Consider the following 15,491-nt stretch of genomic DNA (forward strand, 5'->3'; position numbering starts at 1 on the left):
AAGGCCTTCTCTTTCATAGGCTAACTGGGAATTAATTTTCTGGATCATGTGAGGGTTGCATCTTTTTATCCACTCTAATGTGGGATGCCTGTTACATCTTTGCCATAAAAAGGCAAATTGCTTTGGGTCGCTATTGAGATTAATATGTTCTATGCATCAACGGCCAAATGATGGATCTTTTGAATTAGAAAATAAACTCCTGTATTTGAAAAAAAAATATTTTAGAGTGCTCTCACCCTAAGCAATTGTGTTATTGGTACCTATGCAAGCCCATATTAAAAATGGATATAAAGAAGTATAATGTCTACCGTTAGGATTCACCATTAGGTGAAAACAGAGAACATAAATTTATTTATTTATTTATTTAGTCCTGTGGAATATGGAGGTTCCCGCACTAGGGGTCAAATTGGACCTGTAGCCGCTGGCCTACACCGGAGCCACAGCAATGCCAAATCCAAGCCACATCTGTGACCTACACCACAGCTCATGGCAATGCCAGATCCTTAACCACTGAGCGAGGCCAGAGATTGAACCTGCAACCTCATGGTTCCTAGTCGGATTCTTTGCTGTGCCACAACAGGAACTCCGAGAGCATAAATTTAAAATGGAATTAATATTCACACTTAATGTAAATTCCCCTTTTTAAAATCCAGCCCCATCTCCTCAGCATATTTACGTCATTCTCCAAACTCCTCCACCTTCCTCAGAAAATCCCTTAAATGCCCAGTTGCCTGTTTTGGCTACCCTTTTCCTACAAGAAACACTCCAGCCTAATCTCCAGAATATACAGGTTACTTACATAAACAGTAAAAGTTGGGAAATGATTTTCGCAGCAGCAGCGGGGACAGTGAGACTCAAGCTTTGCCGAATCTCTGATCAGGCTCTGCCAGTGTCAGGCTTTCCTGGGCCATGTCCTTTGTGGATTATCCTAGACCTCTGCCACAAGAAATGTATGTTCCTTAAACTCAGCCTCTGTGCACTGATGTGGAATTGAATCTCAAAGACAGGTTTTTTTTGTTTTGTTTTTTCTTTTTTTTTTGTCTTTTTGTCTTTTCTAGGGCCACTCCCATGGCATATGGAGGTTCCCAGGGTAGGGGTCTAATCAGAGCTGTAGCCACCGGCCTACACCAGAGCCACTGTAATTAGGGATCCCAGCCTCATCATCCACCTACACCATGGCTCACAGCAATGCTGGATCCTTAACCCACTGAGCGAGGCCAGTGATCGAACCCACAACCTCATGGTTCCTAGTCGGATTTGTTAACCTCTGAGCCACTATGGGAACTCAAGACAGAGTTTTGAGTGAAGGAGAAAAGAGTAGCTTTATGGCTTTGCCAGGCAAAGAGGGGCAGAGCAGGCTCATGCCTCAAAAATTGAGTGTCCTGGAGTTCCTGTCATGGCTCTGACACCATGAGCTGTGGTGTAGGTCGCAGATGCAGCTCAGATTCGATCCCTAGCCTGGGAACTTCCATATGCCAAGGGTGCAGCCCTGAAGAGAAATAAATAAATGAATAATGGAATATCCCAGCCCAGGAGGATTTGGTGTGGGATTTTTTTAGCGGTATGTCAAGGATGGGGTTGCTGATAAAGATCAGGATGTGTGCAGAACCTCCTTTAATCTGGCCATGGTGGAGGGGGGGTTCTCCTGATGAGCTTGGGTGTTTCTCAAGCTTATCAAACTGTGACCTTCTCTCTGTAATGAAGAATACTTGAGCCCAAAGATGGCCAAGTGCCAGGCGTATCCGTGTCCAGGAGCCCCACAGGGTCCTGGTCAGTTTCATGTCCCTGGACAGCAATGAGTCCCTCTCTCTCCTCTTTATTTATTTTTTCAGCTTCATCCATGGCAAGTGGAAGTTTCAGGGCCAGGGAAATTCCAAGCAATAACCCAAGCCACAGAAATGACAACACTGGGTCCTTAAACACTAGGCCACCAGGGAAAGCCTGACTCTCTTAAATTATAAAGTCCTTTTACCTCCACTTTTATTTTATTTTTTGCTTTTGGGGGCGGCACCTGTGGCATATGAAAGTTCCCAGGCTAGGGGTCAAATTGGAGCTAGAGCTGCTGGCAATGCCACAGCCACAGCAATGCCAGATCCGAGCCACATCTGCAACCTACACCACAGCTCACCCATGCCGGATCCTTAATTAACCCACTGAGCAAGGCCAGGGATTGAACCTGCATCCTCAGGGATCCTATTTGCATTCGAAACCTGCTGAGCCACAAGAGGAAGTCCCTTCACCTCTACTTTTGGAAGATCCCACAAAATTTTAAAAGGCCAAGGAAAAGAAAAAGCAAAACAGCCAACAACAACAAAAACATTGCATTCTTTCTCTGTCCCTTAAAGATGAAAATATTACTATGTTTTTGAAATGTAAACACTCTAGGAGGTAATCAGACCTAACTCGTACTCACCTAAGTCTGAAGGAAAAAAAAGAATGGAGTATTTTTTTAAGTACAAACTGCTAAAAAGACTCCTTTGCTCACCTTCTAGACCACAACCTCCTTAAGATTACATGTCAAGGATAATTATAAATCTTAAATGTCTTGTCCACAAATGTTAGCAAAATCTTTTAAGCTGGTAACCTTAATTTTTTCTGCCGGTCAGAGACAGTGATTTATAAACTAGTAATTTTTTTTATTGTGCTTGACTCATGGCTAAAGTTTTGAAATGGAAGATGTGAGATTTTTGTTTTGTCTGTCTGTAGGTTTATGTATGTCTAGGTATGTAAGTTTAGATATATTATTTTTCTACCTCTGGGTTGTAGTGCTACAATTAATTTGTAAGGGGTTTTATTTACTTGGCTTAAAAATAAGTATTTGTGAATTAAATATTTCTAAATCTTAGGAATATAACTGAAACTACCAAATGGTGTTCAAGTTCATGGGATCTAAGATAATTTTCAGTAAATAAAAAGTAGTTTAAAGTTTGTTAGCTTAATTAACATAGGCATGTCTTAATAGTTATCAGCATTAAGTAATAATACTTTTATTCCACTTAGGTTTACTCAAAGTAAATTAAGCTCATGTTATCTTTGTTATAAAATTTGTTAGCAAAAAAAAGGGAAAGAAATTAAGATGATAGCTAACTGCTTCAAAGGCTCATGTCACTTTTAGGAGTAATCTAAATATAATTGTATCTGTGAGATAACATATTTTTGGTGAAATTTTCAGTAATGATTGTTCTATAGTATGCCTATGTAAAAGTAGCTACCCAAATCTCTTTGATTACTCTCACTGTTGAAGTTTTGCTATGTTAAATTCAATACTGAAATTTCATTGGTTATCTACATTATTTCCAAATAAGACAAAATATAGCAATGTTGATTGAACAACCTAAATTTGTCCACCTTGGGCTTCTTCTTTTTGGCTGCACCCTCTGCCTATGAAAGTACCTGGGCCTGGGATTGAATCCAAGCTTCAGCGGAGACCTACACCCCAAATGCCAGATCCTTAACCCACCGTGCTGGGCTGAGGATTGAACCCACAACACCACAGAGACAACGTTGGATCCTTAACTCACTGCACCACAGCGGGAACTCCACACATTTGACTTTTTATTATAAATATTTGGCTCTTTTAGTAAACATGCTTGCACCGATTTTTTTTTAAATTAGGGTTATATTACAAAGCAGAGTGTGCTACAAAAAATTGAAAATGTATTCATAAACTTTCCAATCTAAAGAATGCTGTGTAACAGAGAGTTCACAATCGCTTACCTCTTAATTTTTACTAGAAATTAGGGTTTCAGAAGATAAAGAATTCTAATTAATATATGTAATTAAAAGTAGTGAAAATAATAAAGGAAACACTTCTGTATGTCAAGAAAATAAGATGTGTGTTTTGGGCGAGAAAAGGTATGAAGACTAAAAATGCATTTTGTCAAGGAAAACAAAATAATTTTGTCCTAAATCAAAACCAATTGTTTCAGAATGGGAAAAGAGAACAAGAAACAAACTAAAATGAACATATAGAGTTACAGAGGTTTATGGAGTTCCCGTCAAGGCGCAACAGAAACAAATCCAACTAGGAACCACCAGGTTGTGGGTTCAATCCCTGGCCTTGCTCAGTGGGTTAAGGATCCAGTGTTACCGTGAGCTGTGGTGTAGGTTGCAAATATGGCTTGGATCTGGCTTTGCTGTGGCTCTGGCGTAGGCCAGCAGCTGTAGCTCTGACTAGACCCATAGCCTGGGAACCTCCATATGTCATGGGTGAGGCCCTAAAAGACAAAAGACAAACAATAAAATAAAATAAAATAAAATACGATACAATACAATACAATACAATACAATACAATGCAATACAATACAATACAATAAAATAAAATACAATAAGATAAAGTTATGGAAGGTTTACAAAAAAGATATCTTAGGAAAGGAATTTTATTTTATTTCATTTTATTTTATTTTATTGTCTTAGAGCCACACCTGCAGCATATGAAAGTTTCCAAGCTAAGGGTCGAATCAGAGCTGCAGCTGCTGGCCTATGCCACTGCCAAAGAAATACTGGATCCAAGCCACATCTTTGACCTACACCACAGCTCATGGCAATGCTGGATCCTTAACCCACTAAGCGAGGCCAGGGATCGAACCTGCGTCCTCTTGGATACTAGTCACATTCACGATCACTGAGCCACAACAGGAACCCCAGGAAAGGAATTTTATGTGTGACCAAGCTGGATAAGATTGAATGAAGTTATTATAAGGGTTTTAAACACAAACTTTCTATCAATAGTGTGCTTATATAAAACTGGAAATGAATTTTCTTTCATCTGCTAAAAGGACAATGTGTTTTTGGACTATTGCTCTGCTCTTGATATAATGAAAAACTTTTCTTTACCTTTTAAATGATATGCCAAGAAAACAAAGTGTGCTTTTTCAAAATAATTTCCTATACCTTCTGTTATCTTTGTCATTGGTCTTTGATCACTTAAGTAAACCAAGTCTTCTCCATATTAAAACAGTTAAGTTTTGCTCAGAATTATGTAACCTTCCGGATTGAAGGTTTACATTTAAAAAAATCTTTTATTGCTACTTTGATAAATGGATAATTAAATACTGTTTCATAATGATCTATGATCCTTTTTAGCCAAGTGTCAACAACTTTTTGATGTTTTTGACAAACTTCCCCAAATCAAATTCCAAATAAATTCTTTTGACCTCAAACTGACTTTGGGATTTTCCAGAGGGCCCCTGAAACATCTTAACAGATTTATTTTACTCTCCATATAAAAACAGAGGGAGAGAGCAAGGAAGCTTAGGTTATAGGTGAATGTCATTAATGTAAGTATTCCAGAAATTACATGAAATTCCAAAAAATCTGATATGTCCTGGTAAAATGTTATTGTGATTCTAATTATCTTAAGATGTTGTGTGTCATAGAAATAACTAAATTTCTTTATCATTTACATTGTAATAAACTCCCATCTGATCTTTAACCATTGCCATTTTAAGTCTTTTATCATTTACGGACAGTTACTGTTTTATTCTGATTCTTTTGCAAATGTTTTCTTGTAAAAATATTTCATCTTCAAAGAAATTCTGCGAAAGACCCTGCCAAGCACTCTAGAATACAGGTGTTTGATGTCTTTAAGTATATACCACCAAACTGGGTGAGAAATACAGAATTCAAATTTTAAAAAAATCCCAAAAAATGATGCTTCATAAAAGTTCTTTAAAAATCAAGATCATCAAGAATTATTACATGGGGCCGAATGGACTGACAAGGATAATTATAATTCTTATGATTTCAAAAACATTGCTGGTTCTTTAATCTTTTGTTTTCCAGATATAAGGAAATCTTTCCTCTTAAACTACCTATGACTTACAGAAATCTAGTAAAATATCCCTTTGTGAACAAAGTTGAAACATCTTTCTTTTTCTCCATACCTAATTCTTCCAGAATTTCAGAGGCTTTCAGTGAGTATTCTTATTTTCATGGCACTATTAGTTGTTTACATAAGTTCACTGAGATTCTGTTCTCCTTGTAACAACACAATTGGATATATTATCAAGGCTTTGACTGGAATGTCATATACATAGATATACAGAGACTCAGACAGGACCAGACAGCTTTAAGGAGCTAAGGTTCATTTTTATGAAGCCAATCAAATTCCTTGCAGAAATATGCCTGGTACTTGCATACAGGGTTCACAGCAAGGTTACCAAATGAGTAAGGAAGGGCATTCCCTGGCAGGTGCAGGAACCTCAGGATATTTACGGGACCTAGAGAAGAGAGAAATTCACCCAAATCGACACGTATTGAAATCTGATGGCAAGTTTTTGGCTTGGCTTCCTAGCTTCAAGAGACTTTTAAAAAATCCAATCTGTGATGCCTTATGAAAAGTTCTAGCAAACCAAAAATATAAAAGAGCCTATATGGCCAATCACTATTCCTGCTGCATTTGTATAAATAAGCAGGCCACGTTTATTGAAACTAGACTTAATTTTGCAATAAATTAGTCTTACGGTGGTTGTCTTTGATATAAATCATGATGTTTATAGAGAGAAAAATTATGTTTCAGTAATACACCTTTACGGGTATTAGATTTTAATGCTGTTAATTATCTTTGAGGTTTCATTTTCTACCTGCAAACTCACTGGATCCTGGATTCTAGTTTCCTTCAATATCTGTCTAAAACCATCCAAACCAATGTTTCCAATTTGTATTCCACCCTTCTGGCTTGAAATCATTGAAAAGTAAAAGTGCCCTTTTTCCAAAGCCATGTAAACTCATGTTGGACAACTTGATACAGACTTCGGGGAAATCACCAACAGCTCCCATAGAGAAATCTTCATGCCTGTTGTTGTGTGGGCCACTTAGAATGATCCCCAGAGACATTCAAACCGTAAACAGTAAAATCTGTCATGTTGTACTGCCTCCTCTCAATCTACCTGAATATCCTTTGAGCCTGGCATCTAGAAACCCTTTCAACTGGCTATCCTCGAAACTCAGAAACTGGTTTACAATTTTCTGCAATCATTAGTCACTGTTTTTTTTCTTTTGTTTCCATCTAATGCCTTATTAATTGCCTGATTTCTCACACAATATACCTAACTTTGGGAGCCAGGCTACAACACCACCTCCTAAAATGAGACACAGCTGTTTAAGTGACTTATTTTCAAGACTAGGAGATTGTCATATTGATTCTTTTGAACTGAAGTTACTTAAGAAATAGCCAGTGCAAGAAGGAGACTCTGATCATTCTTTGTCCCTGAAGGCAGGAAATAAATTTCTCATGTGAAAGGTATCTTTCCTGTACCAGGAGAGAAAAAGAGACATCTTTATCATGAGAGATTAAAGAATTTAGAGCCAAGAAAGCTTATAAACAAACTTTCTTCTTCACTAATGTACTACCCCAAGCCCAAACCCCTTTGTCTTACCCATTCTTCACAAATGTATCATTATTTTGTCTAAAGGGTAAAAAGCCTGTCTACTTTGGTCCCTTCTCTGAGTCTCCTATGTTTATGGGGCTCCTGTACATATAAATTTAAATTTTTCTCCTGTTCCATTGTCTTATGTCGGTTTAATAATTAGGCCAATAAGAGAAGAAGAGAAACATCTTCCTTCCTTACACCTCGATGTGGGTACACACTAATGCCATTGGCCCGGAGAGATGGATAGAACAAGGGATTTAATGTCATATTCATTGTTCTCTCCACAGAGCCAGTCATTACAACAAAAGAGGTCATTGTAGGGGAAATAGAGATAGAAGTTGAGAGAGAAAAAGTTCTTAAAGCAAGCTAGGGGTAGAGTAGAGCTACACAGCCCATTTCTTCCTGCTGGTCAGCAAAGTTAGTTCTCAAGATGGCGGTGTGTCCCCCCCCAAAAAGCAGAGCCTGCGTCATTGGCCTACAATGCAGGCAGGTTTATTTGGGGAAATATTCCAAAGGTATGGGATTGGAGAACTGGGAAGAGGGGAATAAGAAAAGAGGGTGTGGCCATCTTGGGTTCAATCCTATTGGGGACCCTTTGAGAAGTCATGTAGCATATCTGCCTAAACCATGAAATGGGGGTGGGGGTGGAAATAGTTTTTGCTTACCTCCTATTCTTGATGGGCCCGAGATTTTCCATGGCAGTGACAAAAAAAAATTGGTACAGGGAGTAGAACTGAGGTGAGGACTGTAAGTTTCCACCTGCCTGCTGGGGCTGCAGCAATGGCAGGAGTAAAACAGTGGATCTTCGAGATGTGAACATCCTGGATTTTAGTAATTGTCAATTCCAGAAGATTCACAATGATTGCCAGGAAAATGGAATTGCACCACCCAAAGCTTCCATTTGAGAGATTATTCCATTTCTTTCAGGGTCACTGCTTGCATGAGTTTAAAGATTGTGCATAAAAACCTGGTCTTCAACTTTTGCAAAAGTAATTGGCCTAAAGAAGCACTTGTTCAAACAGGAAAATGAATTTGTTTATTGTACAAGACTAAGCACTCCTTTGCTTATAAATTCTTCTTGTATTTTGGTTGATGAGGCTCTCATTAATTCAAGTGGCACAGGAAAGAGAAGATAAGAGCAACAACAACAACAAAAAATCGTTCTTTTTTACCTCAGTTCCAAAAACAAGTAATTTTGATTGTCATTCCCAGGAGTCAAAGTCTTCACAATCTACGCATGTTGGCTACTTTTTGACACGCTTCATTTGCTTTATTTATTTATTTGTCTTTTGGGGCAGCTCTTGTAGATACATTGGAGTTCACTCTCCTTGAAAATTCATTTACGTCACTTTTGGGCTAGGTCCTTTAGATCATTACGGCAAACACTTTATGTTTTTCATCAGTTACAAGAAATAGATGAGAGATTTGGGATAGCATGACTAACACTGAAGACAAACTATTTAAACCTATGAACACGATGGCATGTCCAAAATGGAGCAGCAGATATTTTGAATGTTCATACTTCAGCAAACATGGACTCAAAAATTTAATTCTCTTTCTAGGAAGCTACCAGATAAAGCATGCATGTCTATAGACTTCATTTTGGTAGTATTCTAACTTGATTTAGAAATAGAAAGATTTTTTTTTAAAAAAATTTATTTTGAAATAATTTTAAATTAAAAAAAGTTACAAAGATAGTACAGCCTCTGTGTTACCTTGCACCCAGTTTTCCCTATTGTGAACATTTTATTATTATTATTGTTGTTGTTGTTATTATTATTTAAGGCTGCACCTGCAGCATATGGACGTTCCCCCTGGGCTAGGGGTTGAATCCGAGCTGCAGCTGCCAGCCTGCACCACAGCTCACAGCAACGTGGGATCTGAGCTGTGTCTGTGACCTACACCAGAGGTCACAGCAACACCAGATCCTTCACCCACTGAGTGAGGCCAGGGATCAAATTCATATCCTCAGGGACACTAGTCAGATTCGTTACCTGCTGAGCTATGGCAGGAACTCCAAGCACATTACTCTTAATGAAACTCCAGACTTTATTTGATTTTACCAGATTTTCCACTTACCTTTCCTCTTTCTGTTCCAGGAGTCAATCGAGGTGCCACTTTGCAGTTAGTTGTCACGCTCTATACTTTTTCCGGTTTGTGACTCTTTCTTAGCCTTTCCCAGTTTTCATGACTTTGACATTTTTCTACAGTGTTAGTCAGCTATTTAGTATGTCTCAATTTAGTTTCGAAAAATGCTTTTCTTATGATTGGACTGGGTTTATGAACTTTTGGAAAGAATACCAAAGAGGTGAAGTCGTATAGGGGTACATGACATACATCTGACATGGCACTGTGATATTAACCTTTGTCATCATCGCTTGGATAAGGGAATGTTCGCCAGATTTATCTAGGATAAAATTACTATTTTTTTCAGAATTGGACACTTTAAGAAAATATAACAAACTGTATTAATGCCCCAGAAGAGAGTTATGCTGGGTGTAAAACCAAAATATGGAGGTGGGTAACCATTGTCTCTGTTTGCTTTTTAGAATAAGGCAATCTGAAACCTTCAAGTAGTGGGAAAAAACAAACACAGAGAACCCCAAACAGGTTTTTAAAAATCACTCCTCTCTGGATATTTTTAGCCATATACCACAGAAGGTTTTATCATAGCAAAATTTAAATGTATTAAAAGCTGTTCTCTCTGGCTGTGAGCCCCAGGCACAAGAGCTGGTGCCCTCAGGGAAGTTCCTCAACCTCTCTGGACCTCAGTTTCCTTATCTGCAACCTTCAGGTACCACAGAGATAACAGTAATACATCTTTTCACGGGGATGTTTGAAAGATCTTGAAAGATCGAATGAGTCAGTATTTGTATAACTCTTAGAAGAGTATTGTGCTGCACCTTGGGGTGGGTAGAGAGGTTTAGTAACTTGCCCACAGTATGAGGCAACTAAATGAAGGAAGCAGCGTCTTTCATATTGACTCAGAGCAGTGTGCCCTTATAATTTGTCAGCTGCCATGTTTGTTGAAGAAAAGAGCAAATGTCCAGTGACCCATTAAAGTTTGTTCCACAGACAGAAGTCAAGAGAGATTAGAGAAAAAATAATCTCTTCATGCCTTTCTGACTTTTATAAACTTTAGAAACAGAATCTGTATTACTTAAATTATGAAACAAAATAATACATTTTACAACTTTTAAAGACTAATGTTTGTATTTCTGGGGCCAGTTTACCATGAAACCTCAGGAAACAAGTGATCACAAGGGGAGGAATCACACAAATTCTCAATTATTTCTGAGCTTGTTACCATAGATAGCCTTTATATTATTTTTCATTTCCTAGTGCTTAATACAAATTTTAATTTCCCAGGTTTGTCTCTCAGGATTACACTTAAAAACCCTAGAGTATTTATTTATTTATTTTTGGCAGCACCTGCAGCATATAGAAGTTGCAGGGCCAGGGATTGAATCCGCACTGCAGCTGTGACCTACATGGCTGCTGCAGCAAAGCCAGATCCTTAACTCACTGTGCCACAGGGGGAACTCCTAGAGTATTTTTAAAGTCATTCATTCATTCATTCTGTAAATCTCTTCCAATAAGTAAGGGGAAGAGTCTTTAATTCAAACTCCCTAATAGATGAGATGATTGATAGTACGACTACAAAGTAAATCAATGATAGATCTCAAAAGTAAAAACAAACAAAACCACACCACCACCCAAATCCCAGATACATGTGTCTCCTAGTAGAGTGGAGCAGTGCCTTCCTTTCAGAAAGACTGACCCAGAAATTTTTAAATGTGCAAAGAAAAATTGGGGAGTGAACCTTCCCGTTACCTTTTTGTTTGTTTCTTTATAGGAAGAGTCACAACAGGTAGAGTTTCTGTTTAGGCAATGTTGGAAAAAGCTATTTCTATTTTGTCTATTCTACAAACATCTACACAGCATTTAATCTCTACTGACTCTCACACAAGTTGAGTCATTTCTCATAACCATCTGTGAGGAGGCAGAGAACCCTTTACAACTTGTTGGTGATAGGCGGCAACTGGCAACTAAATGCATGAAGCTCTGCTCTATGCCAGGTGGCCTGAATGGTGGAATGGCACACAGCTTCCGTACCACGGAGCTGGGCTGCCCAGAGCCCTGTCCAGAGACACCCACCTCTGGGCCAGAGGCCATTTCTTTCTCCTTTCCCAACTCCCATCATTTTCCCCATCTCCAAGAGGTCTGACTCCCACCTGGAGAATTACACTTAAGCCCTCTACACTTAATGCTGAGTCAAGGCATATTCTCTAAAACTTCTGGTGAAAAAAAAAGTAAAGGCATCAGGTTAAAAGACTGAAATTCCTGGTCAGAAAAAAAGTTTCCAGAAAAAGGAGGACCGATCTATACGGAGGGTCCCCCTTCAGTGAATGAAACAGGCTTTTGAGTTTCCTGTTTCATCTTCACACATCTGGAGTAAGGGCGCTATGCAGCAGCTACACCCCCTTCAAGTGTCCACATGCTATTCTGTCCAAGGACAGAACCAGAACAGGTGACCCGGGCTAGCCTGCCCGCAGGTTCCAGAGTGACCACCAGTCTCCCATTTGTAGATCAGCTCTGGAATTTCATACATGGAAAAGGAGATCTGCAAGGAATTTTGGAAGAGGGAAGAAAGAAGTTCAGCAGGACACAAAAGACATGGCATGGTACAGCCCTCAACTTTCACAGAAATGAACCCTGACTTCAACTTTTGACACGATGCCAGTTCCCACGGAATGGAAAACATAACCAGCATACTCCAGGCGTGATTTGAGAATATACAACATGAGGAACGAGCTGAACATTCTTCTCGAGAATCGGAGGTGTCAGCTGTATTTTTGACAGAGTATTCCGTCCACATGTATGAAATAGGCAAAATGGAAACTTAGATATATAGATATTGTATATGTATGTGTGTGTGTATTATATTTATATGATAAGATAATCACATATACTCGTTTACTCCTCCTTAATTTCTTCTGGTTTGATAACTAAGAACAGAAGTCTTTCCTTCTAAAACTGTCTTGCCCTTCTGTGCGGGGTCTCAAGGAGCTATTTCCTCTCCCCGTCCGGTGGCCAGAGGTGGCCAAGCACCCAAGGCCCCCTTCCCCGCGCAGGATGTAGCCCCCGCGTGACGGCGACTCACTCCCCCTGTGGGATTTGAGCACAAAGATGACACCGTGAGTGCGCGGATTAGCAGATTACGCGGGAGGCGGGCGGGGCGGCGCCTTCCTTCCGGACCCAGGAACGACCCGCGCATCAGGGAATTTCCCTGGCCCGGGGCTGCCAGCTCCAGTCCCATCAGGATAAAAGGCGTTCGCCCCGCTCAGAGAGCCACAGAACCCGCTCCACCAGCACTCCCTCCAGCCCTCCCGCCGCAGACAGCCACCCTCCGAGCTAAGCCCCATGGCCCGCGCCGCGATCGCAGCCTCCCCCTGCGCCCCGCGCTTCCTCCGCGCCGCGCTGCTGCTCCTGCTCCTAGTGGCCGCCGGCCGGCGCACAGCAGGTGAGACTCGGCGCCTGGCATCCCCAGGCCGGACCCGGGGGCGGGGGGGTGCCCATCGGGGAACACCCCAATAACTAAGTCTGTCGTCCCCGCAGGGGCCCCCGTGGGCGGTGAACTGCGCTGCCAGTGCCTGCAGACCGTGCAAGGAATTCACCTCAAGAACATCCAGAACCTGAAGGTGACATCCCCGGGACCCCACTGTGACCAAACGGAAGTCATGTAAGTTTCCCTGCCCGCCGCTGTCCTTGTCACCCCCAGCGTCCCAATGCCCCCACCCTGACTCCCCAGCCCGACCTCCTGCCTCACGTGGATTCTCCCTGCTCTCTGCAGAGCCACTCTCAAGAATGGTCAGGAAGCTTGTCTCAACCCTGAAGCCCCCATGGTGAAGAAAATCATCGAGAAGATGCTAAACAAGTGAGTTATAGTTTTTATTCACTCGTGTGAGTAGGGTCATTCTGTCTTCTGCAAATTATACCAGAGAAACCCACGATTTAGCTGCAGGACTGAAAATCATGATTATTTCACCATTCAATTTGCTATTAAGGTCATTAATCTGCTCTGGTGTCAGAAGGATATTTCCAGTGCCTTCCCCCCTGGCCCCTGACTCTATCCCCATTCAAATAAATGTGGATTAAGCTGCTTTCATGAAAATATTCACTAGTGTTGGACAGTCATGCTAAAAAGCTTTCTATTTTAACAAACAACAAAAACAACAACAAAAATAGGCATTCTCCCCACCCCAGTTCTTTCTGGAACACATACATTAAAAGCAGAACTCTGGTTTTCTGCAACATCGACCCTCAAGTTCAGTAATGAAAAGCAAGGACTTTGCAGTGAGTAGGTACTGGGTACAAATGTGCATCCCCACCTATTAGCTGTGTGCCAATGGTTTGGTTTATCTAAGACTTAGTAAAACAGGGAAAACAATAGTAGTTACTGCATGGGTCCGCTCTGTGTCTTTAAGTGAAACCCAATGTGACAGGCAGAGAGTAAAGGTTCTAGCCATTGGTAGCCAATAATAGCCAGTAGTGCAGGAGGCTGCAGATGCCACCCCATTCCTAAATAAGAGTACTTGGGAGCCTAGAGGTCTCTGCCACAGAGCATAGCAGGTTACAGGCAGTAGCCACTTTGGTGCCACACTCGATTCAGACATCACTGGAATCTAGGGAGCAGGGCAGGAAAAGAGGGCTGTGCCCTCTGCTTTCTGGAGCTGCTGCTAAGGAAGACCTTTTCTCCTTACAGGGCCAACTCCAACTGACCAGGGGAGAAGGAAGTTCCTCCATCACTGTTCCTGAAGTAAGCCCTGCCCTTCCAGGAATCAAAGAAGGATTGCCAGCTCGCGGGGTCACCTGGGTCCGGTTTAATATGTTTGAACATCTCTTAGGAGGGCTCTTCCACTTATTTATTTATTTATTTATTTAACCATTGCTTAGTTTGCAAAGATTCTTTGTTAATATTTACAGGTAAAATAATTAAGGATGTGATTGAATCTCCTCGCACACCGTATCATTGTTTTTATTATGTATTTTATGAACGAAAACAAGTTAATTTAGTCCTGATTCTTATTTAACTTGAAGTAGAATGCTTCCACATGTTCTCCAGTCATTAAACTAATATTCTGAAGCACCTACAGCATGCCAGCCCTGTGACAGAGGCCAGGGGATGCCGGCCAAACTTGAGATCCTTGTCAGGGTGGGGGAACGTGTGGGTACATCTCTTTCTGTAAATGTTTAAAAGAATGTTAGTTGTTCTTTACTGAAATGATTTCATGGTATGTGGGCAACATTTCCCATGTTGAAGCTTTAAGAACTGTAATGTTCTAAATATCCTTTAGACATTTTATGTCTTTCTTGTAAGGCATAATGCCTTGTTTAATGTTAATTACACAGTGCCTTTCCTTGACTTCGAAAAAAGAAATTTCAATACTTGTGGATGTTTTTACATAAAATATGAAAATAAAGTATTTCAAACAAAACAATTTTTGTTTCATTTCTCTGAGTGGAAAAAAAGTCTATCTTTACTGGATAATCTGATGATTTACATCCATGTCTTTTAACTTCTTTTTCTCCTCCTGGGCATTCAATTTGCTATACAGATAAACCAAAGTGTAAATGATGCTTCATTTCATCTGGTGATAGTTGTCACTTCCCCTGGCTCTTACCTCCCTAAGAATGTGCTTTTCCTGGGGCCCTGGCCCCTGCCCCTCAGTATGAGAGTAACTATGACACTCTTACTGCTTTTTTTTTTTTTTTTTTTTAAATAAGGAGCACCTTGCTACCTTGCTATTCAAGTTGGCCACTTGAAAAACATTTTCATTCTTGCCACCAACTTAACAAGAACCTTCATTTCATTCCTTTTGCTAAAGGATTTTTCAAACAATTGTTGACAATTTCATGGTGGAAAAGGGATTTTTTTTTCCTTCAAAACTCAAATAATAGGTGTTATAGGTAGAAGCAGACAAAAGTGAGTGGCTAAGTAGTTAATCCATAAAAAGATTTAATTGACATTCAGATTCAATTTTTTAAACCTTTATTTATAAGTAACCACCTCAGAGTTTAAAATCATCTCAATCCTTTATACCAGTTTATCAAAT

At 40.2% G+C, this 15,491-nt stretch overlaps 1 protein-coding gene across 2 annotated transcripts; it reads left to right on the top strand.

Annotated features, from left to right (window-relative positions):
* Positions 1-12,619: 12,619 nt before the first annotated feature.
* Positions 12,620-14,869, top strand: LOC125138190 (growth-regulated protein homolog gamma-like). 2 transcript variants are annotated; one of them, XM_047799481.1, is made up of 4 exons: positions 12,620-12,897; positions 12,990-13,117; positions 13,229-13,312; positions 14,141-14,869. In XM_047799481.1, exons 1-4 carry the CDS (start codon positions 12,799-12,801, stop codon positions 14,154-14,156), a joined length of 327 nt encoding a protein of 108 aa, XP_047655437.1. In that variant the 5' UTR covers positions 12,620-12,798; the 3' UTR covers positions 14,157-14,869. The 2 variants fall into 2 exon arrangements, with proteins under 2 accessions (XP_047655437.1, XP_047655438.1); XM_047799482.1 differs by having other exon boundaries at positions 12,631-12,898; positions 12,994-13,117.
* Positions 14,870-15,491: the final 622 nt, after the last annotated feature.

Source organism: Phacochoerus africanus, chromosome 10, assembly GCF_016906955.1.
Source record: "Phacochoerus africanus isolate WHEZ1 chromosome 10, ROS_Pafr_v1, whole genome shotgun sequence".
In the NCBI taxonomy this organism is placed as follows: Eukaryota; Metazoa; Chordata; class Mammalia; order Artiodactyla; family Suidae; genus Phacochoerus; species Phacochoerus africanus.